Below are 25,846 nucleotides of genomic sequence, written 5' to 3'. Positions count from 1 at the left end.
GGAGCACTAGGACAGAGCAGCTAGGATTTGCTGGGTACATGTGAATTCAGACTTTTTTCCCCATTCCTATCCCCACAGAAATCGTCAGGCAGGTCACAATACAGGGAACTTTATGTTACGTCAGTGTTTCCTACCCCATCAAAAGAGCTTTTGAAAGTATCGGCTTCATCATCAGCTCCTGCTGTAGGGCCTGTCGTAGCAGCTGATCTCCAGCTGCAGGTACGCCATGAAGACACAGCACTGGTATTCAGCGATTTCAGCACGGTCTGTGACGTCCCCTGGCAGGCACACGGCGCCTGCGGTGTCCCAGGGCACAGCCTCCAGATGTCTTCTCACGGCAGGTATCAGGCAAACACAAATCTGGCTGATTTCGAGTCCTTACTGCCAGCGGGCTCCACCAGTAAAAGTTGTTTACAAGGAAGTTGCTCGTACAGACCAGATTTATACATGCTCTGTGTTTGTTCACGATACAGGAGAGGAAATGGGTGTGCGAGGCTGTCACGGCGTCATCTCTCTCAAACCCTGGGCGCGGCCGAGGAAACGCTGCAGAGACAGCGCGGTCTGATGATAAAATCGATCACGGCGCTTTTCACTTTAATTGTGATGCGAGCATCAGGCTCGCCCCGCCACGCCATCCTGCGGGCTCTCCTAGGCCAGCGTCGTGCCCCCGGTTGCCGCACAGCAGCAGGAGGATCTAACTGTGCGGGGTGGGAGCGTGGCAGTGCAACAGCAAACGTGTTTGGCACCAGAGTTTTCACACTGCAGAACTCTGTTGGCTGCATTCAGACAAAAAGAGAGATAAAACCTCCCTTTCAGGATGAAAGCAGAGCTGGAAACAGAAACCAGCTCCGCTGATGTCCTGAGCGGTGATGCCCCTGGCAGATCATCCCCTCTGGACAGCGTGGACCTGGAGGAAGCGCTCCCCTCCCCAGAGAACAGCTCGCCCTGGTATATCTTCAAAACCACTACAGAACTTTGTACAAACATACGAGCGTGGAAGGCGGCGGCGGGAAACACGGCAGCCTGCAGAGCTTTTGCCCAGATGCTCTTTTTGTACAGTCTGAACCTTTCAAGTTTCCTTTCTGCTGCGTGGGTTTTGCTTTCCCAAGGTAGGCTGAGACATAATGCCTTGTCCTAGCACTGGGTCTGGATTTGGGGCAAGCGCCACATTTTGTCAGCTCGCGGCAAGGCCAGACACGCGGTGTCGCTGGAAGCCGGGGACACAGCCCCAGGGAGCGCAGCGGGCTGCGGGACTGCCCGCTCCCCTCCTCGCCACGACACGTCCTCCAGCCCTCGCCGTCTGCCTTGCAACGGGCAGAGATCAACGACACCGCGGGTGCTGGGTGGCTGGAAAGTGGGGAGCTGGAGTGAGCTTCCAGGGACGCGTGGATGCTCCCTTCTGCAGCTCTGCTCTCCGCACGCGCCTCTGGAAGCAGCCCTGTCTCTCACCCAGCAGCAGCAGTGGGATTGGGCCAGTCTGGCTGCGCTGTAAGCAAACGGGAGAAGACAAAAATCTGAAGTATGTTGTTCTGTGCCATTCTCTGAGGAGGCCCAGAGAGTTTTTTTTAAAACAGCGAGTGAAACTTGTTGTCTAAAAGTGACTACTTGAAGAGCAAGACCCAACTCCATGTGAAAGGGGACTTCTCCTGTCCACCTCAGATGGCTGTTCAGGTTGCGTCGTGCCCAGAAACGCTTGGAAGTTGGATGTTTTATTTCAGACAGTGGTGATTTTGCTCTCAGCATCCAATGGTGCAGCTGAACTGGATGCCTGCAAGGGGCAGGCTGGCGTGTTCTCCAGGCTCTGCTACGGCGTACCCTTCAAAAACACGCACCGGGCCCTGAGACGTTTACACAGCACGTCTGCCCGGAGGGCTCCTGGCCAGGGCATCCCCCAGGCAGCCCCACCGCCGGCCTCAGCTCCCCTCTGCCCTGTCCCCGGGGGAAGGCACCAACCCAGGGCTGCAGAGTGGCTGTAGCTGCTCTATGAGCCACCCCACCGGGACACCGGGACGCAGAAAGTCTTGCACCGGTCGCATGGGCTAAGCCCACGAGCGGACACTCGGGCCAAAATCCACAGAGGATTTGGACCTGAAATAGCATTGCGGCTCTGGCTCCTCTTCCTCTCCATTCCCCAGAGAACAGCTATTTTCTCTCCCCAGCTCACTGCATCGCCTCTTAACTTAGGAGGCCATCTAGGGCTGTTCCTGGGCTCAGCAATGAGCTTTTCCCAGCCTCATCCCTGCCTGCGCCATGAGCACACCCCGGCCACGGCCCTGGCTGGTTTTCCACCCCTGTGCCAGGGTCGCTTTGCTTTGCTGGCCACGTTAACGCCGTCGTAGCTCGGGGATCACACCAGAGTGTGTGCTGCGTGGCTCCGGTTCACCCCGCCGGGGTGAGAAATCGCAGAGCCAGGCGCCATTCGTGCTCAGTTAGTCCGGTTCGTGTCTGAGGTGGAGCACTACGCAGCCGCCTCTCCTGCTCCCCAAAACCAGGGGGGCTCTGGAGAGCTGGCTGCTGGCACGGCCTCCCGCCCGGCGATGCCCCGTCCTGCTGCTCTTTATAAACCAGCCGTGCCGTAGCTGGTGCCAGAGGGATGAGTAAGGCATGGGAACGCTGCAGGGTGGGGTGGAGGGGATGGAACGTGGGTGATGCCGAGCCTTGCTTCCCCTCGGTGGAGAGGAGTTTCTTTTCTGGGAGGCTTTCCTGTTTTTCATTAGGCAGCCGTGTGACGGGCTCTGGGCAAGGAGTCCCTGGCCCTCACGCCGCCAAGAAAAATACTGCAAGTTCTTGGCCTCTGAATGCCCGCGTTGTGAGTAAGCTGGCAGGGATTAGATGTCCAGCGCTGCTTGTGCGTGCGCGGGCGGGAACGAAGCGGAAAGCGTGTAGTCCAACCGAGCAGATGGTTTAAGGGAAAGAATCAACCTCACTGAAAAATGCCGGGGGGCTTGAGGTCATCTTGGCACCGTTGCTTCCCCAGCGCAAATCAAAGAGTGGGGAGAAAGTGGGACGTTGGAGAGACGTGATGTTAGCAGGCTTCTCTCCTTTAAGCTTTCTTCCCCGCTGGCCCCAGCCTCTCCTTCTGCACGTGACCCCCCAGAGCAACACGCACAAAGTGACTCCTCGCTTCCACACGGACCGGCTGTAGGCAGTACCAAGGCACTCTTCAAGACGCCTTCACCAAAATCTGTACCGTCTTCCTCATAAAAACCTGCTTTCTTTTGCTCTAATTGCGTTTAATGAGAGCTTGGACTTTCTCCAGAGTAAGAACAGTTGTTGTTGCTTAAATATTTTGCAAACTCGCATTTTTCCAGCCAGAACACAGACTCTCAGAAGTCAATGGCAAGGAGTCATCACACACCAACACTTTCATTTGTGATTTTTGAGCACAAGATGTCTCTGGGTATTACCCTCACTTTGCTTCACTGGGGTCATTTTTACCTTCTCCCTGCCAGCGTCATTACAGCTTTCCCTTTCGGTCATGTAACAGGGGTAGGTTTCAGAACAGCTTTGAGATACCTAACTAAATTCAAGGGCTAAATTAACAGTTAGGCTGCTAAGACTGTTTTCTAAGTTAGACCTAGAAAAGACTATGTAGCCATTTCTTGCTTCATGTAAGCCACAGGATTTAACCCAGTTGTTCAATTTGTAGCCGGCATTTATGGCCACTTACACTTTTCTTCTGGGAAGATATTCTGTTGTTCAAAAGTTTTGGGGCAGGAGATGCTGTCGCTCCCGTCTCCAAGCCCTTGCAGCGGTGCCGGCAGCAGGAATCCCCCCCAGCCGTGGGGTGCTCAGCGGGGCTGCGGCCAACGCTTGTAACCCACCAACGGCTCCGGCAAAGTACGGTGCTAGTGGATGCCACGTTATTTCTGCCCAGGACAGAATCACAGAATAACAGAATGGTAGGGATTGGAAGGGACCTCTGTGGTGGTGGACGGTGGTGTCCCAGTGAGGATGACCCAGAAACACCCAGAAGTCGAGTGTAGCTCAGCCACGCTGCCTGCAGCAAGAACCATCTTTAGGGCTACCCACCTTACAGCCTTTACACTCCCCTAGCTGATTTGAGAGGGTGTAAATAAAATAAACCAGGGACATTTTCACAAAACAATTTCCATTAAAATTTGCCAATATGATAAAGTCCTGCGAGAAACCAGGTGGGCTTCTGCCTGGAAATGTGCTCATCGACGGGGCGCTCGTGCCTGATGCACTGCAGATGCTTTTTTAATTTGGGCTGCAGGGAAAGCGGTGGGAGCAGAGCATGTCTCGGACCTGCAGCTAGGCAGGCTGCAGAAACTTGCATTTATCATTGCTTTACAGAGTGAAGCCTCCTGCGTGAGGGGGGACGGGCAGAGCGCCCCGAAGCCTGCAAAGCCTTCCTGACTTCACCTTTCTAGGAGAATCTTACAAGAAGGAGATTCTCCTTTCTAGGAGAACCTTATTCCGGGGAACAGGTATTATATCTGCTGTTCGCAGTTTAAATACTGGCTTCAAATGTCTTTTTCACTGGGCTCCACGGGGTGCTGCTAGCTACAAGATTGCAGGTTGAGGGGATCATTGGCTTCCCAGTAGCTGCAGAAGTTTGTTAGAGCTCTACTGGCATACCTGCTGCTGTTCTCACGCTCAGAAGGACCCCAAGGACAAACACTAAATGTAGCGGCCACCTTAAAGAAACCAAGAAGTTGCCCCTGAGACGAGAGGAAAGAATTTCACTAAGGCACAGCAGTGCAAACGCTGCATTGCATGCAAATACATGTAGCAGCAAAGGAGGAAATTGCAGCAGCTTCAGTAGATTTTCTGATAAATGATATGAACAAATTGCAGGCTTCTGAATGAAACGTGTTTTCCCCCGTGCAATTTCAATGTCTGTTTTCAGGGAAACCAAGCTGGAAGGCAGCTCTCTGGAGCTGGCTGGGAAACGCTGCTAACTGCGCTTGGAAAAGCCGGGCTGTGCCGCTGCCAGACCGCGGGGACATCTGGAAAAGGAGCCGTGTTTGCACAGCACAGGGAGCTGCGTCCCAGCCGTGGCTGGTGGCACCGCGGCCCTGACCGGGCCACAGCCAAAATGGCGCGCGGGATCCGCGGAGGACAGACGAGGGGAGGCTGGGACGGCCTCCCCGCGCCTCGCAGCGCTGATGACCCGGTGGGGCTGCGGCCGAGCGGTGATGCCGCGGCATCCCGGCCGTCGCCGTTTCCCAGCAAGCAGGCTGGGGGTGGGCGAGGGGTCGGGAGGGGACGCAGCCGGGACAGCTGACCCCAGGGGTGCCCCGTACCATATGGCGTGGTGCTCCGCTGTGGAACTGGGACAGCAGCAGAAGGCGGGCGGTCTGTCTTCCAGGGCGGCTGTTGCTCGGAGATGGGCTGGGCATCGGGCTGCTTGTGGGTGCTGAGTGGCTGCCTTTGTATCGCCTGTTCTTTTCCTCTTTCCTTCCCTTATTAAACTGTCCTTATCCCAACCCACAAATTTTCTTGCTTTTACTCTCGCCTGTCGCACTGGGAGTGCGGGTGCTGTGGGCGTTCAGCTGCTGGCCGGGGTTAACCCAGCACACAGAGAAATAGAGGAGTCAAACCTAGTTTACTAATCCCTTCACATCTTCCTTTTTTTTTTTTGACCAGTATGTGAAATGGGGGCCCTGACGCCTTTCGGTGTTAGTGGTTCAGAGGTGCAGGTGAGAGACACTGCGGGTCAGCTCTGCTTTAAGGTAGATCTTGCTCCTGTAACACACTCGCGATGGCATCGGGGTGTCCTTTGGTCCAGAGGCGCAACGGAGAGGTTACAGCAAGTCTGTGCGGACAGGCCTGCCGTAGCTCACCCGGTGGGAATCACAGAACTTGCTGCTCCACCACCTGCCCACCGCAGGAGCCACAGGACCCCCTCCTCCAGCACGGTACAGGCACGCTCATCGCAGAGCTCACACATTTCTGTTTCTCCCCAAAGCGGCTTCAAGAGAAGTCCAACGAAGCGTCAGGTCTTTCAAACCTTGAGAGACCTAGGGCTTCTGCTATAATGCTCAAATCTCACATTCTTGCTTCTGTTCTCTTGTAAATCACAGGTTCTCGCGCTGCTCAGCATGACAGGCATCTTCTGACACCCACTGCAGGAAGGGAAATATTACATTTCTGTCCCCTCATCTGCTCTCCTGGAGTAGAAAACCTCCTTACCAGCATGTTTTCGCACACCCGTGTGCTGCTGTTTCTCCTTCAGAAGCAGCTGGAAGGGTGGGCCTGGCTCTTGGGCAGGGATTGCAGAAACCCTTTCCTGCTGAAACCCAGCTCACGCCACCCCGACAGCTCTGCCGAGGTGACCTCGGCTGTCACTGCTCCTGGAACCGGCTTCCCACCTAGCAGGGAGGCTCTCTCAAATTTGTTGCAAAACCCTGTCAGCACACCAAATCTCACCCGCTTCAAAGCATTAAACGAAATGACTGCAAACAAAAGATGAGGTCATTTTTCAAGGAACCTCGGTGCAGCTCCGACCAGCTGCGCGATGCTCGTTTGGCAGGGGCCGGGTTGCTTTCAGAGGACCAAAGCATTGCACGAAGCTCTCGGAGCACCACTCCCAGAAAGGCGAACGGCTTGCAGAGCTCTGCGCACACACAAAAGGAGCCACATTTTGAAGATTTAGGCCATGATAAAAGCACAGCTAAAATAATCCAGAAATAAAGACACTTGTACTTGAGTAGTTTGACTCTCCAGGGAAAACCAGGCATCAGTACTGTTTAGCATTGAAATCTCTAGAAATCACAGCAAGTGCCTTGACTGACCCATTATTAAGGTCCTTGGGCAAGGAATCCATCACATTTCACCTCAGGAGCTTGGTGCCTCTTGCCTCCCTTTGCTCAGGTGGCTGTTGGGAAGGTCATTATTGCCACGAAACCACTTCGTGACTGCAGGACCAAAAATCCCGTGTTCATCGCCCGAGGGAGTTTCTCATGGTCTCTGCAAAAGGTCAGTCAGAGCTGGAGGCTTGGCCTAGGGCTTGCTTCTCCACCTTGGAGCAGGTGCAGCTACCACACAGCCACCTCTACAGTACCTCCAAAGCTAGTGGCAAAGCTTGTCCCCCCTCCAGCAGCTCCGGTTTCCCCGTGAGAGCCTGCACCAGGCCACACCATGGAGGACAGGCTGGAGCACATACCTTAGCCCTTCACAGAGGGAATGTAAGCTGCTCAGATACCGCAACCATGGACACCTCGACAAACAAGCAGCAGCTTTCTGTTTAGTCTTTCTCAGCCATTCTGAAACCATGCATACGGGAACACACGAGAGAAACTTCCAGCCACAGCTTTTAGGCATCATGACAAAACTCGCTCTCACTTACAGGACAGGAGCCACCTACTAAGCCAGAAGGGTGATTTAATGTCAACTGCAAGGGAAAAGGGAAGTGTGTTGACCCAGTACCAGCAGGAAAGCATTCCAACCTTTTTTTAGGCGTCTTCCAAGCATAACACCTGATGCTGTGCAGTCAGACAGAAGCCACCATGACAATGGCAAGGACTTCACTGTTGCAGGAGACCACTTGCCATCAGTCCTAAGAAGCTTCACTGTGAACAAAGTGACTGTGGATAGGAGAAGCTGTACTGGCCAGGTACACAACTCCTTTCTTGAATCTGAAAACGTGGGTTCAAGTCATGCAAGTGACCAACACATATTGCAAATTTTATTTTTATTTCCTTATTACAGAAACTAAATTAGCATATGCCTACACCTTGATTAAAACAAATTCACCACCGCAGGAAAGAAGCATTCTTTTTATTCTCTAAAGCACACCTGTGGACACAGAACAAAGTCTAATGTCAGTACATAAAAGCTGCTTCTTAGTGCACCTCTTCATTGCAGTTTCTCCATTAGTTCTTAAGAAATCATTACACCTCAGGTATTTATATACGTTTGCATCAAGATTTGCATAACCTACCCATAATGCAATTCACTGCTACAAATCAGTTAAGAAGCTAAATCAGAAAGGCCCCTTAAGTTTGTTTTATTTACAGTTGCAGTGGCTAAACTTTAAATACTTTACAGTCACTCCCAGCACTGGCTCCCATTTCAAAGGATTAGTGCATTTCATGATTTCTTTATAACCATTCTCTAGAGGGGATTAAGTTGTCCATACCTACAGCTATGTAGGTACCTCAGCTATCGACACAAAGTACCTTCCAGGAAATAAACATGCTGACAAAAATATTTGTAGTAACAAATGACAAATGAGAAACTCAACCTTCAGGAAGAAGGGGCAGGTCCTTGGTTTTGTGCTGCGGTCTCTGTCGGCTGTGGGAACAGCAGCAACGTGGGAGAAAGAGCAGTTAGGGAGTGCTGTAGTCCAGAGTGGGTCTCTCTGGTTCCTTTGTAAAGAGAGCTTCACGCTCAGCTCTCATCTCCTCCTCCCTTTCACCACGCCTCCCCAGGGACTGCTTTTTTGTTAAATCATCGGGCATATTTCTGAACTGCAGTAGCGTACAAATTTACTTCAGAGGGGAAAAAAAAAAAACCCCAACGATGCACTTGCAGACAGGCAGACTTGTGTTATCTGAAGAAAGACAGATCTGCTCCTCCGAGCTCTACGGTTTATGAGTGGATGCAGGTCTTGTGGCAACTGAGAAACTGCTGTAAAGATTAACAACTGGGATGCACATGCATTTATCTGTTCTTAGATACTTTCAGAACCCAAATGGAAGGAAGAAGTATCTGTGATTCAGGTAGGTCCAGAAGATTTTTTTTTTTTTTTTTTTTTTTCTTTCTTACACGATAAGGTAGATTACTTAGCACATTCCAGGTTAAAAAAATTACAGTAAACATTCAGTAACTGGAATGCATATAATATACAAGTACCGTTACATTTACAAAGCTGTTCAGGACGACCTTTTTTCCTAGAATAAGCATAAAAAAGTTACAAGCTAATTCACAATACCTTTAGATACAATGTTATTAAAATACATTGATGTTAATCATAAAAATATTTTACTATTTACATGTACATTGTATAAACCTTAACAATAAGAATATGCCCATTTTAGGATGCCTTAAACAAGTATTTAGGCAGATTGGCCCATTTTATAGTGCAGTATCCCTGTTTTGGTCTTCACACCATGAAGCTGTACCAGATTCACAGTATCTTTGCTAGTGCTTTGCTAAAAGGCTTAAACTTTCTATTACTTAAGAATCATTCATTCATACAAAGAGCCAGTTTTGTTTCCATTTTGTTTCTTATTAAACCCTACCCCCAGCAGCTCAGGACACTCTGCCTGGCCTTGTGCGATTTGGTTGCATTTCCAGATAAGGCTATAATTCATTTCATCAGTTATCACGCTGTCTTGCTTGTAGTCTGGATGCTGCGCGATAAATTCCCTCATCCATCGAGCAACTGTCATTAGTTCTCCTGTGGGCAAGGGGAAGTCAAATTTCACAGTTTATACATCTAATTTAGCAGTACGACACCTAGAGTTCTATGCATTACATACACAATTAACGAACAGTCCGTGCTTTCATGAGAAACGCACTCCTACACATACTTGTATTTTTTTAAAATATGGCTAAACTGCAAGCATAAATAATCAAGCTGACATATGGCTGATAGTCTAAAACCCACTCGTCTGGTGCGACCTTCAAGCTTTCAAATGTTGTAACGAGACAGTGCAGAGAGAAGTTCTCCCTCTGGCAGCTCCCCTAGCAAAAAATAGGCAGATTCCCGAAAATACCTCACTCCTGGTTTGTACCCACTGCCTCTGCTTCGCTACGCAGCCTGCGGGGCAGCCGGGAGGTGCCTAAGGGTCCCCGACACTTCTGTACAGGGTTCAGCAAACGGCACCCACCACTCACCGGAGACCCGCGTCCCTGTGCAGCAGCAGCTGGGGGCCAGCCAGACACCAGTGTTCAGGCTGCTGAATCTTGCTCCTGAATGCAGCATATGCAAGCAAACCTTAACTCGTGTAAGTCTGAGGTAACTCTGACAGTAAGACATTAAGGTAGGCTGATGGGATGCTCAAAGAGCCTAGCAAAACTTTCAGTGCTAGCCACCGGAACCTCAGCTTCCTCCCTTCCTTAGAGTGGAAAGAGTCCAGGGCTTCCATGACAGAAATCTTTGGGTTAAGAATATTATAAAAAACAAGAGGAATCAAGTTAGGGAAAGCAGCGAGGAACACACAAATAAAAAGTAAAAAGCACCCGAGACTGTTTAAAGATATCCTGTCAGTGGTTTTGAACAGAGGTACACATACATGAATCGGAAAAACTGTGGAAAGTATAGGAAAGAAAAGCAGAATAAAAAAGGTTATTAGAAATAAAAGTGTCCCTCAAAAAACAGAAGTTATATTTTAAAGAAATGAGGCCAGAGTTTACACTTCTATATAAAAAGAGGGCAGGAAAAAAATACCCAAGAAGCATTATCTGTTGAAGGCACTAAAAACTCACATGAAAACTTCCTCAAACCAAGGCGAAGCAGGGGGCCTGCAAGAAAACCGGTGGGGCCAGGAGATGAGCGGAGCATAACCAGAGCCAGAGTTTTGGGCTAAAAGCCACTGCAGGCCGCCAGTGCGGGCAGAGACGGGAGAGCAGCCCAGCTTGCACCAACACAGACATCTAGTGGTCAGGCAGCCCAGCCACTCCCCATCCTTCACACCGGTGTACACCCAGCACCTTCACCGCGAGCACGGCGTGCAGCTCCCGGAGAACACACAGGTATCGGGAAAAGGAAAGGCACCACAGACTGACAAGAGGTGCAAGATGACTTCCGAGCGAGGAGAGACAAGACAAAGGGAACTGCAAGTTCGGAAGCAACAACAATGCTTGAGAAGTTTGCGAAGTCCTGAATGTTGATTAGAAGTGAGTAGAGAAACATTATCCTACAATGCAGGGTCTGGAAGGCCTAACATGAAATAACTGGGAAGAGCATTTAAACAGGCAGGAATTGCATTTTTCAAAGAGCATGTAATAAAGTTGTGACATTTCTTATTGTACAACTTTATGGGGAGCGAAAGCGTAATGGCCTCTAGAAGGGTAAGGCAGCAACCATGGAAACCACATTCATGAACGGTCATTAAGCACCGTGATTACTGGATCACCTTCGGCCACGGAAGCTCCTACACGTGAGAACGCGCACCAGGACAAGGACCACTGGGTACTGCTACCTTAACGCTGCTTTCATCAATACCTGGTGGAGGTCAGCAGCTGCTGCCTGCCTAGCAAACCTGTGGCAGTCACACACCAGCTAGCCGGAGAGCAGGAGGGCAACACCTCGCTGTGCTACAAGAACAGACGCAGCCGAAACACAGCGGAACTATGTCAGGGCAAGGCTAAAGCCACAGCAGCTAAGGTGCCAGTGTTTAACTTGCACGAGTGCCCTGTGTTCACCATTCGAGGAGAGAAATTTGAAGCAGGGCCGCTCTTTGTGGACATGGCTCATGCTAGACAGGCTGCAGTTCAGGAAGATTTGGTTTAAGATTGAGAGTAAACTGGAATAATCCAAAACTCACAACTGAGAAACACCATGGCACAGTAACACAACACCTAATGCTTTTTACTCTGTGAATGCTGGTTTTTAAGAAGCATCATTTAAAAATCATTTCAGTTCGTCAGAGTTAAGATATAAACCCTAGACTATCTCCCTCACTCTCACACCTTTTAGGTCTGTGTAAACACACGAGCTTCCTTTGCAATGCCTGCAACTTCACACCAGGTAGCAAAGTTGTTCTTTGGGACACCTGCCACAGAGGGTCCAGCCTAGGTCATTAGATCTTGAGGAAGAAACCTCTATAAGAATTATTATGCCTTCCTTGTTTCTTCAACAGCATTTTTCTGAAGGCAAAAAAACCCCGAAACAAACAAAGGAATATTTTGAAAGCATTGCTATTTTGAGGGCTGAAGTGCCTCAGATATTTTCTTCCTGCCAGTTTCTCTTCCCTCCCTCAGTTAATCCAAGCAGCAAATCCCTGTCTATATTAACTGAGAGACAGACGCCTCCTACAAACCAGCAGCCTTTGGAAAGAACATCTACAGTGAAAACTGTAATTAATTAAAACCTATTAGCATTTCAAAATACTGCTGAGGTACTGAATTACCAGGCAAAAGTCCCAATTTCCACCTCAGCTTTAAAAAGGTGTTTACCTAGAAGCTTCTACAGCAATTCTCAAGAATTAAAAAGGAATGCAAACTTTTGTTCAAAATTGGGGAGAAAAAAAACCCCAAAGATGCCTTGACTTACGAGACTAAAATTAAGTGCCTACCTAAATTTACAGCAAGGCAGGCATACAAGGGATTTGCACATAGAAAGGTATACAGCTGCTGCAGACTGTGCTACATACCCAGCTCTGAATTAAAATTTAGCCTGCATCTTTTGCTCATTATACTGCTGCATTTGAAAAAGGAGCACAAAAAGTCATCGTAACACCTGTCTTCAAAAACTCTCCAACATGGGGAAGACAGGGGAAAAGCCTGGTTTGCTCTGCCTTGATGGAGTTTTGCTACTTACAGAAGGGCTTTCTTATCAGGGAGCTAAAGACTAGGTCCCATGCTCTAGCACAACACAATTTAGACTCATGGATGCTTTGCAGCAACAGGCTTTGGAGTCCTACCACAAATCCAGGCTATCAGGCTGAGCCTCACATATTTTTACAACACTTCAGTGGCAGGCAAAAGCAATTAGTGCAAACTACTACAAAGTGGACAACACACTGGCAAAAGCAGCAGTAAGTGGTGCTGAAAAGAGAAATCTTGTATTGGAGATACAATACCCTCTAAGCTGTAATTGTAACTGTATCAATTACTCCTAATTCAAGTTTTAAAATAGATCATGAAACTTTTATAATCAGAATTAGATAGGACCAGATTTAAGCCAGAGAACACAGCCCAGCCCTTTGCTCCTATGATTCAACACTAACCAGACAGCTACAGCTGCCACTGGTTTTCCCCGGCTGAAAAGCAGAGAACAGCCCAATCACTGTCTAAGTAGAACACTGGCAGGAAAATCAATGTCCAAAAGTGTCAAACGTACCAGATGCTCTCTTTTTTATTAGCTTCAGGTAGTTCAGGATGGTGCACCTTGTGTCCACATCCACTTCCATGTTTTCAAGATAGGAATTCAAAACTGGGATCAAACCAGGAAAGACTCCTTCCTGTGTAAGAGAAAAGAGTCAGCATAAAGCACGCTCGATCTGGATTCTGGGAGGGCGGAACGGAGGGGAAAGCTGTGTGTTCCAGGCAGTAGAGGCTATGACCTTCCCATTGATAATTGTGTCAATGCTCATCAAGGTGTACTCTTCTGCGTCGGTGCCTGTCCCATTCTGTGCAGAGCCGCATCCATCCACAACAGCATTCCCACCTTCACGGGTGACAAAGGGAAAGGAAGAAACGGTTAGGAGGCAAGAGATGCACTAAACGTCCACAACAGTGTTAACCAGATTGCTTGTTGCGATACCTTTGCAAATATCTTTTCTGAAGTAAAACATTCCCTGCCGGACAGCATCTCTTCTCTGGGCCATCTTCATGTTTTCATCCACCTGGCAAAAGCAGTATTTGAGAGATTTGTGAGATTTCAGAAAAACAGAATTCTCCCAAACCCACACATTTCGGTCTCTTTAGTAGAAAGATCTACTATGTTTCTTACTATTTTGACACACAAGGCCAAGCTGTGGAGACAAAATTTATTTCATTCTTCAGTGGTCCTGGGCAAAACCACAAAGAGATGATGGTCTATGAAATGAGGTCTCCAGAAGAAAAGGTAATGGTATTATGTTAGAACATGCTAGGGTAATCTTTTTAAGTTTGGATGAAAACACAGGAACAGCTGTGATTAACAGGTTGCATCCCATCTGGCAGACTTCTTTGCCTATTTAGATGCAATTTAAATGAGCACAGAAGAAAATTGCCATTTCCCTAGCCACAGTTTGCTGCTTTTCTTAACAAAATCACTGAAGTCTTTAGAAGAGTTATCACTGTATTAAACAAACTTTCATAAACAGAATTCCAGTAGCTTTGTACAGGGATCTGTTAGATAAACTTCGAGTGCTAGTAAAGAAGTTCTAAATTGCAGGCTTCTCAAAAAGCCTACAAACCACACAGCACTGCTCATACGCTCTGCAAACGACATAGGCATTGCTCTGTCTTTCTGGACGGAAGATTTTGCCCAAGTCCTTTGCTCGGTATGTTCTCAGGGAATTAACATCGCACAGCTTTCAGGCATTGGCTCCACTGCACTGCCTTCAGAAGAAGGGACGAGATTTGCCAAATTCTTTGTCTGACCTTTAATTAAGGGCAATGCAAAAATCTTCACTCACTTCTTACCTTTCCAAGCTTTGTTTTCAAAAGTCTGTTTTTTTTCTCATTTTCTATTATGAAACCTATTTACACAACAGGCTGTTTTGAAAGTTTGAAAGCACTCCAGTCCTAGCTGACAGGAGTACAACCGCACTCGGACAAAGATTACTGAGAGATTAGCCCCATAAACCCGTATTATTTTACTTGAAAGAGGCAGGCTTACCAATGGTTGAGCAATTCTGTGTTGCGTTACCTGCCAAATTGCTTGGCAAGCTCAAGCAGTTTTATGCCCCTCCAGCCCCCCGACTCTGTCCAGGTTTTTTCAGCATCCGATCTCTTTTTCGGTCTGAACTGGTATTCATTAGTTGAAAATTTTGCGCTTTTGAGACATTCCAAATAACGATGCAATTACACGCTGGAAGTGCTCAATTGCTGCATTGTTTATGAAGTCTGAACTCCCTGACACCAGCAAGAAAATTTCTCCTTTTAGAAATCATACCAACTGCATGGTATGATTACTGTTAATTTACGACTTCAGTATTTTTCTCCATTTTAATTAAAACCACTGAGAAAAGCCGCAGGATACTACTGCTGTGCTGTAGCCAGCGCTGCCAGTATTTTCTTGCATACAGCCTGTCAAAAGCCTTCTGTGCTGCAAGTCCTTTTTTAAAGTTACCTATAACACTGCAGGACTATCCATTTACAAAGACTTTTTCCGGTCAGGTGCCTCAGAAAGAAGGTGTGCCAGGACAGTTTCACCCAAAACAGTTCAATGACTGTGAGGACAAGATTAAGGAAAAAGCACATTCTACATTGCTGGGCTGTCCAAACACAAATCACAGCTGCGACCAGGATCAGCAGTATTTGTTTTCACTGAAATACTCTGCAACACTAAGCATGCTGAACAACTCCTTTTCCTCTCCACCAGATACAAACAAAACAGAGAAGAACAGGAGACACAGGCAACACACATGTTAAAATAAGTATCTCAAGTTTTTATTTTGACCTCCACCGGGTATTTTCCCCACATGTAAAATGGTGGAAATGCGCCCTTTCCCAGTCCCAAAACAGTCTTGTGACGATGGTACTTCTCAACATTTCTGCAGTAGTCAGACACTGTTAGGCACCACAAATTCCCACAGTATTTGTCTATCAGCTTAATTCCATGAGGCAGCAGTAAAACATTTGTTTAATACTGCAGTGTTGAAATGGATTCAAAGTACTGGTACAGATGAAAGCTGACCGAAGATAAAAATGACCATTCTCTATGTGCACAAATGTTAGTTCCTAGCTTGCAGAGGATAAAAATCAGACTCGACGCAAAAACGCTGCATTTAGCTCTAACAGATCTGATCATTCACACCTACCTTGGACAAAGGAATGAGAAAATCCAGTTTATATGACAGAATCACTCTGGTTAGCAGTACCACGAACACAACATATGCAGAGTTTTCAAAGTCTGTTAACTGGACCTAGACACGAAAGGATTAGAGATTAACTTACTTTAGTGGCAACACACTCATGGAAGTAGATAAATATCTAGGAGAGTTTAAAACAGTTTGACTCAAACATTCATGTTGGTACTTGTATTTACACGTGCTCTACTAGCAGAGATGGGTGATGCTCGAGCTGGAATCATCAGCAGTGACTTCAAATGCACAATGCATGCACACACTTCAGACTCAGCCCTTTAATCCAACGCCAAAACACACCTGTGTTTCAAAAGACTAATAACCTGCACCTTCAGGCTCTCGTGTAATTACAATGTATAATAGCTTTTAAACTTCCACTTAAAAGGGCTTAAATTCAGAGAGCTCAGAAACAGACAGCTATAAAATAAAAGTACTTGTGAAAAACAAAAGAATGACAGTGGGATTGTTCAGTACCAGGAAACATCCTGGAGAAACACAGTTCCTAGAAGCTAAATGGGGCTTTGTTTACTGTTGCTTTAATACGAGCCTAATTCCTTTCCCCATCACCCCAAATCCATTAGCCTGCTTTACTGTGCTGCAGTGGATTCTCCTGTCAGTTACATTCCCACAGCCCTTGTCTGATTAAACGCTGCTGTCCACTTCACTTGCGTCTAGCGATTCAGAGGGGAGAAAACAGCACGAGTACGCAGGGTTTGATACAGGATGGCAGAATGCCTGGTACTTTTCCACTTAAAAGGAAATGTGCTTTTGTGCACGCTGGTGCCTTCCTTACCTCCATAGGTCTGAATTCCACCCTCCATCCAATATCCGAATTTGGCGGAGGTGGCTTAAACCTCATCGTCTGCCAGTTTGTAGACTGAATATTCTGCAGAGCACATGGAATAATCCGTCACAGTCCAGATATGCCTCATTCTATAATATAACTGAAATAACCAGATAACTAGAGTCCTAATGTTTCCTCTAGAATAGCCCATCAGGTTAGAGAAATGCTTCCAAACTAAGTGGCACGATTTCCTAAAAAACATAGTACAATTACCCATCCTAAGAGCAAATATATCACACTTTCTCATGCTATTTTGATTGAGGATTACATATAAGATACTGGTCGGCTGAGATTTAACTGACTGAATTTTTTTATGAGGGGCTAATGCATCACAAACTAAAATTACCTAATATTACCACAGCTATTATTTCATAAAGCTGTATAGGAGAGACATTTATACGTAAATGTCATGCAACACAGTTTTTAGAAAGCCATAAAAATATACAGTCCCCCACAACATTTAAATAGAAAGCTACAGTTTGGGCTTTTTATATTTTATTGGGTTTCAAGCACCCACCACTTTCTAAATAAATGATAAAACAGAGAAATAAATGTGCTTACAACTGCCAAGTCATATGCTAAAGAACTTGTCAACATGAAAAAAAATCAGGAAAAGAAGATTCTTAGCCAATATAGCCATCCTCCAGTTAAGAAGTACTATAAAGAATCAGCAATTTTATGTATATACTTATGAATTTCCTCTAAATCAGACACAACCTCAAAATGGTCGGATTCATTGGCATCATCTAGATGTATTTTCTCCTCAAACAAAGTCAATGGGTCTCGAATGAACAAGTGTGCAATATGCTGTGCCAAAAGGTGGTCAATACCTACAAAATGAGAATTCAAACAAACAATTCACACATAGCAAAGCAGGCTCTAGGAAACGATTTGTTTTACAAGACTGAAAACATCCAACTCTGCAATGCTACCTCAACCCACCACATCCTGTTAGAGCTTAAACGATGACTTCGGGAAGGAAGGAAATGATTAAAGACAGAAAAAAAGAAAAAAAGAACAGGTTCTTGTTTGGAAATGGCAGCTGAATATTGGCGTGGCTGCCATTCTTCCTGTTTTCTCATACACCTCTGTGACATGTTTCCTACAGCAGTTCTGCCCTCTCCACAAAGAAAAAAAAACATTAATGTGTCAAACACTGAGCTTCTCAAGCTGGAATTAGGGACAGTTTCCATTACAAATGAATACTTCTTAAGAACTCTCCAGATCACGCTACAGAGATACTTCCTGAGTAGGACTCACTCTGAGGGGTGCACCGTGATTGAAACAAACAAGAACGAAAATGTAAAATATCCCCACACACTGCAAGCATAATTCTTAACCTGCTCATAATGAAGCAAACACTTACCTTCCTTTATTAGGTGCTCGTAGATATCTTTGTCTATTGTCAAATCAATGTCATTGTATTTCTCACCACATTCAGATAGATAACTGTCTATGGAATCATATCTGGATTTACTGATTCTATAATGGTTGTTCTTCAGTGGCTATATAATTTAAGAATACAATATTTTAACAGCTTGTTAACAATGTTACCTAAGTTTTGCTTACTAATGATACTTATGTGAGAATTATCATCCTGTTTAAAAAACCCTACAGCCTCAATTAAAGTTATTCAAAGTATGAATCTTAAATAGGCTTAATAGAAAGCGATCCTGGAATTATGACTATTTCATCTGTAGATGTATGTATCTGAGCGAAAAAACAGTTATCACACATTGACTAGAATTCTCTAAAGGTGGAAACGTTTTCCTGATGTAATATACCATTACCCCAAGTACCTGGAAAGCATTATTATACCTATCGCAACACATACCAACACAGTCTCACTCTGCACACATTGTTAAGAGATGCTTTTAAAATGGGTAGTTCAAGAAATATTTCAGGAACTTTTTTTTTAAATTATTTTTTTACTTTCTGTAATTTTGTAAGTGCCTTGAATGCCAATTCTTGCTTAAAGAAACTCCTTAAGTTCAAGCAACTGGCCCTTTTCACATAGTTCTAGTTTATACTACTGGATTACTCAGCAGCACCTACTATTTAATCCAAAGCAACTTTTGCTGTTTGGGCTCAAGCACCGGCTGGGAAGTTTCATCACAGTGGGACCTTTTCAGCAAGCTGTGGAGGAGTGACTGGAGTTCTACCAGGATTCCATACTTTACTAAAAATATATATATGGACTGTACAACCAAGGCAAATGTTTACACCACCTCTCCTATATTTACCACAAAGACTGCCACGTTCTCTTGTTAAGAATTCTGATGAGCACGAGCAGAATTTGATACTAAAGGAGATTTAACTTTTTTGCCTGGAAAAAATCAGACACCTACTACCTAACATTACTTACCTCTAGCCCCCTCTCTTCTCGCGTTCGATCATCTACAGATGCAGAGATTACTCCCCAGCGACAGTCAATATCCGACACGTAGCCTCTGTAGAATGGAGACGCAGCACTCAACGCCATCTAAAATAAAACAGCCTGAAATGAAAACAAAGGACAAGGCAAGGGACCAAAAGCAGAAATACAACCCCACTGGACAGGGAAACTTGCTGGTCCAGAAGTAACTGAAGCATACACTTCAGTCTGACATACAGCCAAAGCCCATACAGCCACAAATCTCTCAGCTGCTGTCTCCAGAAAATGCCTAGATGAACGGTTAGCCTTACTCAAGTGGCATCTGCCACTCTCCAAATTTATTATTATTCTGCAGATCGACATTTAAGGAACACAAAGATGATACAGGCAGAAGCACTTCCGTAAAAGATCAGTTAGTATGCTGCCTGCTGTCGTGGTTCAACCCCGCAGCTGACAACAAAGCACCAGACAGCCGCTCGCTCACCACTCCTCTTACCCCCGCATCGGGGGTGTATCTTTGAGATAAAGACAGCTTAATAAGACAACACAGGAAATAATAATTACTAATAACAGTAATGAATATGCAAGCCAAGTGATACACAATACAATTTTTTCTTACCGCCCAACAATCAACTGCACAGTCAGTCCCCAAGCAACGATTGCAGAACTTGCAGATTTTGTGGAGTTCACCAAACTTGCGGAAAAATTTTTCCTACCCCTCCGGCCAACCCCCATTTATAAACTGAGCATGATATCTGTGGTGTGGAATATTTCCACTGGCCAGCCTGGGCTGGCTGCCTGGCTGTGCTCCCTCCCAGCTCCTGCACACCTGCTCTTTAGCCAAACATGGGAAACTGAAAAAAGGTCCTTGATTTCTTAGCCACAGCTAAAGCCATCAGTGTATTACCAACATTCTTCTCATACTAAACCCAAAACACATCAGCCACTGGGAAGAAAATTAACTCTATCCCAGCCGAAATGAGGACACAAACACACTTCCAAACTCCAAAAGGTCACCAGGCAATCGTTTTATTTTGTTTATTTTAATTTGGCCAAGCACCATAGCAACACAGCTGGAACACACCTCACTCGGAGCAGAATCTGCTCACCACCTAGACTAGACCAGACCAATAACTTTTTTGTAACACCTGTTACAAACACCTGCTTACGACCACATGCTTACAAAAGGGACAGATATAAACAACTGAAGCTGAAATCCTCTCAACACCAGATCAGAGTCAAAAAATTAAAAATCGTTTTAAGGAATGAGCTTGTCTTGTTTTCACTAAAAACTGCCCCAAATGTCTTTCTAGAACTGTTCAACATGAGTCTTGTGCAAGTGGGAAGGAGGGCAGAGGAGTAGAAACCAATATCATCTGTTTTGTGGTGTCATTTGGACATTAAATAAGTCATACTGCTCATCTGACAACCTAGCAAGAGACCAACATTTCTCCCAGAGTATCAGATCTGTGAGTAGCTTTCAAGCTTTTTTTAATTTAGATTTTAATTTTTTTTTTTTTTTTTTTTTTTTTACACATAGTGGCTTTCGCACAACAAAGAGCTGATGTGATAGAAGTCCATTACTTACCACAATGGGACAGATTGTGGCTAGCTGATCATAGAGATACCTGGCTTCAGAAATGCTGCAAGCCTGGAATGTTACCTGTTGGAAGAAGTATAATTGCTATCACAATTTCTATAATCATAGTGCAAACATAGTCTTCCTAGATTTAGAATCAATGATGTAATAAAACAATGTAAATACTAAGAATTTTATGGGGTTTTTTGTTTGGTTGGTTTTGGGTGTGGTTTTTTGTGTAGTTTCCCCCCCTACCCCTTGGACAAACTTTTGCCCTATCTGTCAGCAGCATTTATATCAAAAGCTTCTTTCCACACCATTTCCATGTTGATTAAGAGATTTCAAGACCACAACGCTTCGGGCTGTGAGGCTAAATATACAAATGCTTGCCAAAACCAAAGCAAACTGAGTTAACACCTACAGTACACATGGGCTGGCAATGCACTTTCAGGAACTAAGCCAGGAACCTACCTACTTAGAACAACAGTCAGAAACTACTGTAGATGTAACATTTGTTTTATGTGACAGCTAATCCTGTTTTAAGGAACATTTCAAGATGCCTGTGTTTGATCCTGCGAAACTGTGAAAAATAAATATCTTCCTGTCTACTGTAACTTTTATTAAAAAAAAAAAAAAAAGAGTCCAGTTTTGCCGGTATTGGAGGCAAGGACACAGCAAAAGATGCAGAAGAAACGTTCTTTGCCAAAGCCATTAATGATGTGGAAGCCCTACCACGCACACGCCACTGGAAAATACAACTTCTTTGCAACTTTTAGTGAAATTTGCTCAGAACAGCATCAAAAACAAGATGCATTTCTGATAGCAGACTTCACACTCCAAACTTCCCAAAATGACACTTAATGTATTTTAAAAATGCAGAAGGGGATCGAGCACCTCAAAACTGTTAAAAGACACTAAACGGACTAAAAGCTTCTCTCTCCTTCTTTGCACTTTAGGTATTTGTAGATCAGAGGATGACTTAGATGGGAGTGTACCCCCGTACCACTATCACAACATTGTACAACAGGCTTCAGCTCTAAACCACCATCGCTGTTTGCTGTCCTGAAGAATGCCAGCCAAACACAGATCTTCCTCTTCCACAGATTACAATTAGAGACTCCCACAAAACACACAGGTTCTTCTCAGTCTGCCACTGGAGCCCAATCTAACCCCAAATAAGCCTTAAAAAAAACTCAACCAACCAACACCTCCAAAACTCCTGAGTTCACTGGTGGGCTCAGTGGTGGCTTTTTTTTTGGGGGGGGGTGGGGGGGTGGGGGGACAGGGATAGGAGGAATATAGCATTTGTTTGTGTTTGTCTTTTTAAATCTCCAGCCAACATTCATTAAAACATCCCAAGTTACAAAAAGGGTGTGTGGTAGAGAAAAATCTTTCTTCTGTGCCTATCCGTCAAGTGGCTACCAGAAAACAAAACGCACTTTGAAAAGACAAGACTATTTAACTCTCTTGCAAAGAAGCAGCTAAGTATGATTTCTCATCACTAATTCTGGACTTCCAGCGCTAGGGAGCCTGCCTTGGGGTGAGGGAGACAACAGACCACTCTTTCCCCTGACACAGTGATATCCGTCTCCCCTTCCCTTTCATGTTTATTCCAAATCATGTTATATCTGGGGTTTGACCTGGTTTCTAGTCAAACACCCCACTGCAGAGGAAAAGGGCACGGCGGCCTTCTCCAGAGGAGGGCTGCAGGCGCTGCAAGCACTGTGGAGAGCAGCAGCCATGAGCGCAAGGCTCAGCAGAAACAGGGATGCGAAGCCTCAGAAGGGGCAGGAGCACAACAGTTTGCCTTGCTGTGTCGCTGCGGGCTGTCTCACTCATCAGAACACGGTTTGATACCTTTCCAAGGTTAAAAATAAAGTTGTAGCTCCATACATAGTGAGGAAAAAAACAACGAAAGGCAGTAGGCATACTGCAAACTACCTTACAGAAAACGGCTGGAAAATACATGTTTCCTTCTCGTCGGTTATGAGGAATTATCAGTTGATACACAAGCAGCTACTTATAGCACCTGCCAGCCTTGTTTTCATTCTCCCTTTGATGGTAACAAGTCTACAAGAATGGGGAACAGTAAAATGGTATTCCATAAAAAGGAATTCAATGTATTTTTAAACAAGTTTATGCAATGATTGGATGGTAAAGGCTGTATTTATTTTACTGGTCTGATATAAGAAAGAGACTATACAATGTAGACCCTATCAAACTTTACACCTTGCAAAAACACACAGCATTATATACACTTTAGTACTTCATCAGATTCTCCCTAGTTTACCCTTAGTGACAAGAAATCATACTTAGCTGTTGTTAGGAACTTTTATTTATTCAGCTTTTGTAGTTTCTCAAAGGGAAATGCTTTGAATTGGGTTATTTCTGCCAGCACTGTGAAACAAGAATTTCCTTTAATCCCCTAGAGACTTAACACTAGCCTATTCCTCGCTCTGCTTCCAAGACGGCAGTGGCAACAGGCAGATTTGATCAACAGTCAAACACATTGCTACTACCCAAGCCATCAGCCCCTAGCATCAGGTTACTATGACAGAGAAACATTCAAAACAAACAAATATTGAAAGAATTAAAGCACTCCCAAGATACAGCACCTGGATTTAAACAGAGGATACTGTAAAATAGTAGTAACTCGGGCAAGTGAATGAAAACCGTAAAAAGTGGGCAGGCATTAATGCTAGAACCAGAACGAAAAACATCTCCCAGCACGCAGTAACAGAAGACAGCTACCCATGTGGATATGGTAGGTTCATGGGACAAGCAGGAAGAAGACTACTTCTTAGCAGATTGCTAAAAATATTTACGAACAAGAAATTTTATGAAGGAGTTCATGCTGTTTGTAAATAAAAAATAAAATTACACAGAAGGAGAAAGCTACTTAGTGTAAAGACATTCCAATGACTTCTTGTCACTCCTTGCTTTTGCTGTTCTAAGAACGGGGAAGAGGGAAAAAGTCCAAAATGAATAACCAAAAAACCCCACACATTTCTACAAGACAGTTTCCATTCCCACAGTGTCCTTTGGTCATGTCTGAAAGAAGACCACAGTGGAAGATGATCTTTCACACTTGAAAAGTGCTGGAGTTCCAGGAGAAGATGCTTGATCAAATGGAGTTTGACCAGTTCAAGTAACCCCTTCAGCAAGGCATCCAATTACTTTTGAGTATTAGCAGAAAATAAACATAATACAAGCAAACAAACCTGGATTTTAAGACTACGCTACCATGTATAAGATTAAATTTGTTGTTTTATTCCCCCTTCTGCTGTTCTGAAAGTGTGCCAGTTTATTTAAGGTAGAGAAATTCGACATAAGGCGAGTCTGAAGAAGGGAACCGTTTATGGAAGACAACATTCAGTAGCATCTTGAAAGCAGATCCATTTTACCTGAAGACAGCAGTTTCCCATTCCAAAACCCATAGCATCCATGTATATATAGTCTGGCTTCGCTGCTTTTGCTGCTTCTCCATCATCATTAGGAAACGTTTCGATAAATGGTGATGGCGTGTTCTTATCTTTAAATACTGTGTGGAAAACACAGCCACTCAGTAACCCAGAGCATTAGCTTAAACAACTATTTCGACAAAGAAAAAAGATAATTGAATTTACTCACTTGGTACATTTATCACAACCTTTTCTCCTCTTCGGTGCCGAATGTTTCTGGTCAGTGTACTACAACAAAAAAAAAAAGTTTGCTGAAATATCTGAAAGTTTCTCTTTATGCAAATGTTTTTGCAGTTAGTTTCTCAGCAATTCTCAGGGTTTCAGAATGTCAACTTTCTATTTATTTTGAGCATCTTCATTCCGGATACTTCTTTTCCTAGTTTAAGATAGACTAATGCAACACCAAATTTTTCTCCTGTAAAATCAGTCTTATTTTGATGGACTTCACAGCACTATGCTGATTGAATTGGCAGAAGTAAAAGCCTACTGACCTGAAGAATACAAGGGCAAGTGAAAAGGCATGCTTAGTCCGTAAATAGAATGATTTTCATTCTTCTAAGTCTCACCTTACAATGAAAACCCCTCTCAGACTGTACAAGCAGTCCTGACACCATGCTCCATTTCAGAGTAACTAGGGCAAGTTACTGAGTACATTGAGAAGTTGCCGTGACGTACCTGAGCTGGATTAACTGTGATGAAGTGGTTAGCCATCAGATTTCAAATTTGAAACCATTTTGCAGCAGCATAATCGACACCTTTTGCCCCACAGTGGTGTGAACTACTGTATAAAGTTACTTGAACTTAACAGTTTAAGTCACTTTGACCCATAAAATAACGTTGTCACCGCCATCTCTGTCCAAGCCCTTGTGCTATCTGCAGCAACTGGCCACATAGCTCTCTGTTCCAGCAATGTAAAGAAGTTGCAGGTATGCCTATATTTAGCCACAGAAAAATATTCAGTTTCTCATTCACATGCTCCAAATACTCTTACCTAAATCTAGGATGTTTATTGATGGCTTCATCTGGAAAAAAGAGGGATTTTGAAGCTCCTCCTTCTACTGGCGTTGGCTCATATTCCGGCAGCGTAAACCCAGGACACCCTAACCTGTGTAATACAACAATGAGATCTGAGCTGTAATGAAAACAGGCTGTGATTTTAAAATGGTCAGATGATCAGAGATTAGGATTCTAGCAGACAAAAGGAATAAAAAGAGATTTTTTTAAAAAAAAACACCTTGCATGTACAATAAGTATTTCTGAAGCCCTTTTCAAGACTGCTGCCTACGAAATGCCAGAAGGAGGTCTTAAAACAGTTGCTGTTAACAAGTCAGCGTTTGCCAACAACCAGCTTCTGTGGTGGTTAAAACAGACCCTGCCTTTTTTTTTTTTAAATAAAAAATACAAACAACAAACCCACCACTACTGTATCACTGGACAGTAAACATGGGCCTTTTCAGTGGCTGAAGCAGGAAGCTTCACAGTATTATGCAGAGCAAACATACATTTTAGTGTGTTAGCACCTGCTATTAATATGCATACAGCTGCATTCTGTGCCTTAAGCAGTTTCTCTAGAGGGTACAGGTTAACGCTGATTGCTGAAGTAATTTATCCAGCTCTGCTCCCAACAATCTATCACTGTTACAAAGATGTACCTAACCAACTCTGAAAGAATTAGAGGTAGTTTTAAGGGATACACACATCCCAAGTCTCACAGCGGTTTGTGATTTTGGACCTCTGAAAATCCCCATAAATGAGAAAAATGTAACAGGCAAAGAAAAATTACAGCTATTAGGTATAAAATGCTGCGAGACACGCAAGTAAATGCAACCCTCCCCTTTGGAAACTCCATTGTAAGTTTGAGAGTCATCTGAAACAAGAATAAGTAGGTTTTCAGTACAAGTGAGACAAAAGAGCATTTGAGAAGTTGGAGGTAAA

The 25,846-nt window shown here is 44.8% G+C and overlaps 1 protein-coding gene across 3 annotated transcripts in view; it reads right to left on the bottom strand.

Annotated features, from left to right (window-relative positions):
* Positions 1-7,639: 7,639 nt before the first annotated feature.
* The window catches only part of GCLC (glutamate-cysteine ligase catalytic subunit), a 35,612-nt gene continuing 17,405 nt past the window's right edge, over positions 7,640-25,846 (bottom strand). For all 3 annotated transcript variants that reach the window (XM_075414665.1, XM_075414666.1, XM_075414667.1), the window contains exons 4-16: positions 24,903-25,016; positions 24,081-24,139; positions 23,855-23,991; positions 20,460-20,534; positions 18,863-18,979; positions 17,864-18,002; positions 17,215-17,327; positions 16,447-16,539; positions 15,609-15,713; positions 13,403-13,484; positions 13,203-13,306; positions 12,980-13,100; positions 7,640-9,370 (exon numbers count right to left, since the gene is read on the bottom strand). In XM_075414665.1, coding sequence (XP_075270780.1) covers positions 9,159-9,370; positions 12,980-13,100; positions 13,203-13,306; positions 13,403-13,484; positions 15,609-15,713; positions 16,447-16,539; positions 17,215-17,327; positions 17,864-18,002; positions 18,863-18,979; positions 20,460-20,534; positions 23,855-23,991; positions 24,081-24,139; positions 24,903-25,016 — 1,471 coding nt within the window. In that variant the 3' untranslated portion in view covers positions 7,640-9,158. The remainder of the gene's footprint in view (positions 9,371-12,979; positions 13,101-13,202; positions 13,307-13,402; positions 13,485-15,608; positions 15,714-16,446; positions 16,540-17,214; positions 17,328-17,863; positions 18,003-18,862; positions 18,980-20,459; positions 20,535-23,854; positions 23,992-24,080; positions 24,140-24,902; positions 25,017-25,846) is intronic.

Source organism: Opisthocomus hoazin, chromosome 2, assembly GCF_030867145.1.
Source record: "Opisthocomus hoazin isolate bOpiHoa1 chromosome 2, bOpiHoa1.hap1, whole genome shotgun sequence".
In the NCBI taxonomy this organism is placed as follows: Eukaryota; Metazoa; Chordata; class Aves; order Opisthocomiformes; family Opisthocomidae; genus Opisthocomus; species Opisthocomus hoazin.
Note: the sequence above shows the minus strand (reverse complement) of the source record. Positions and strands in the feature narration are given on the sequence as shown.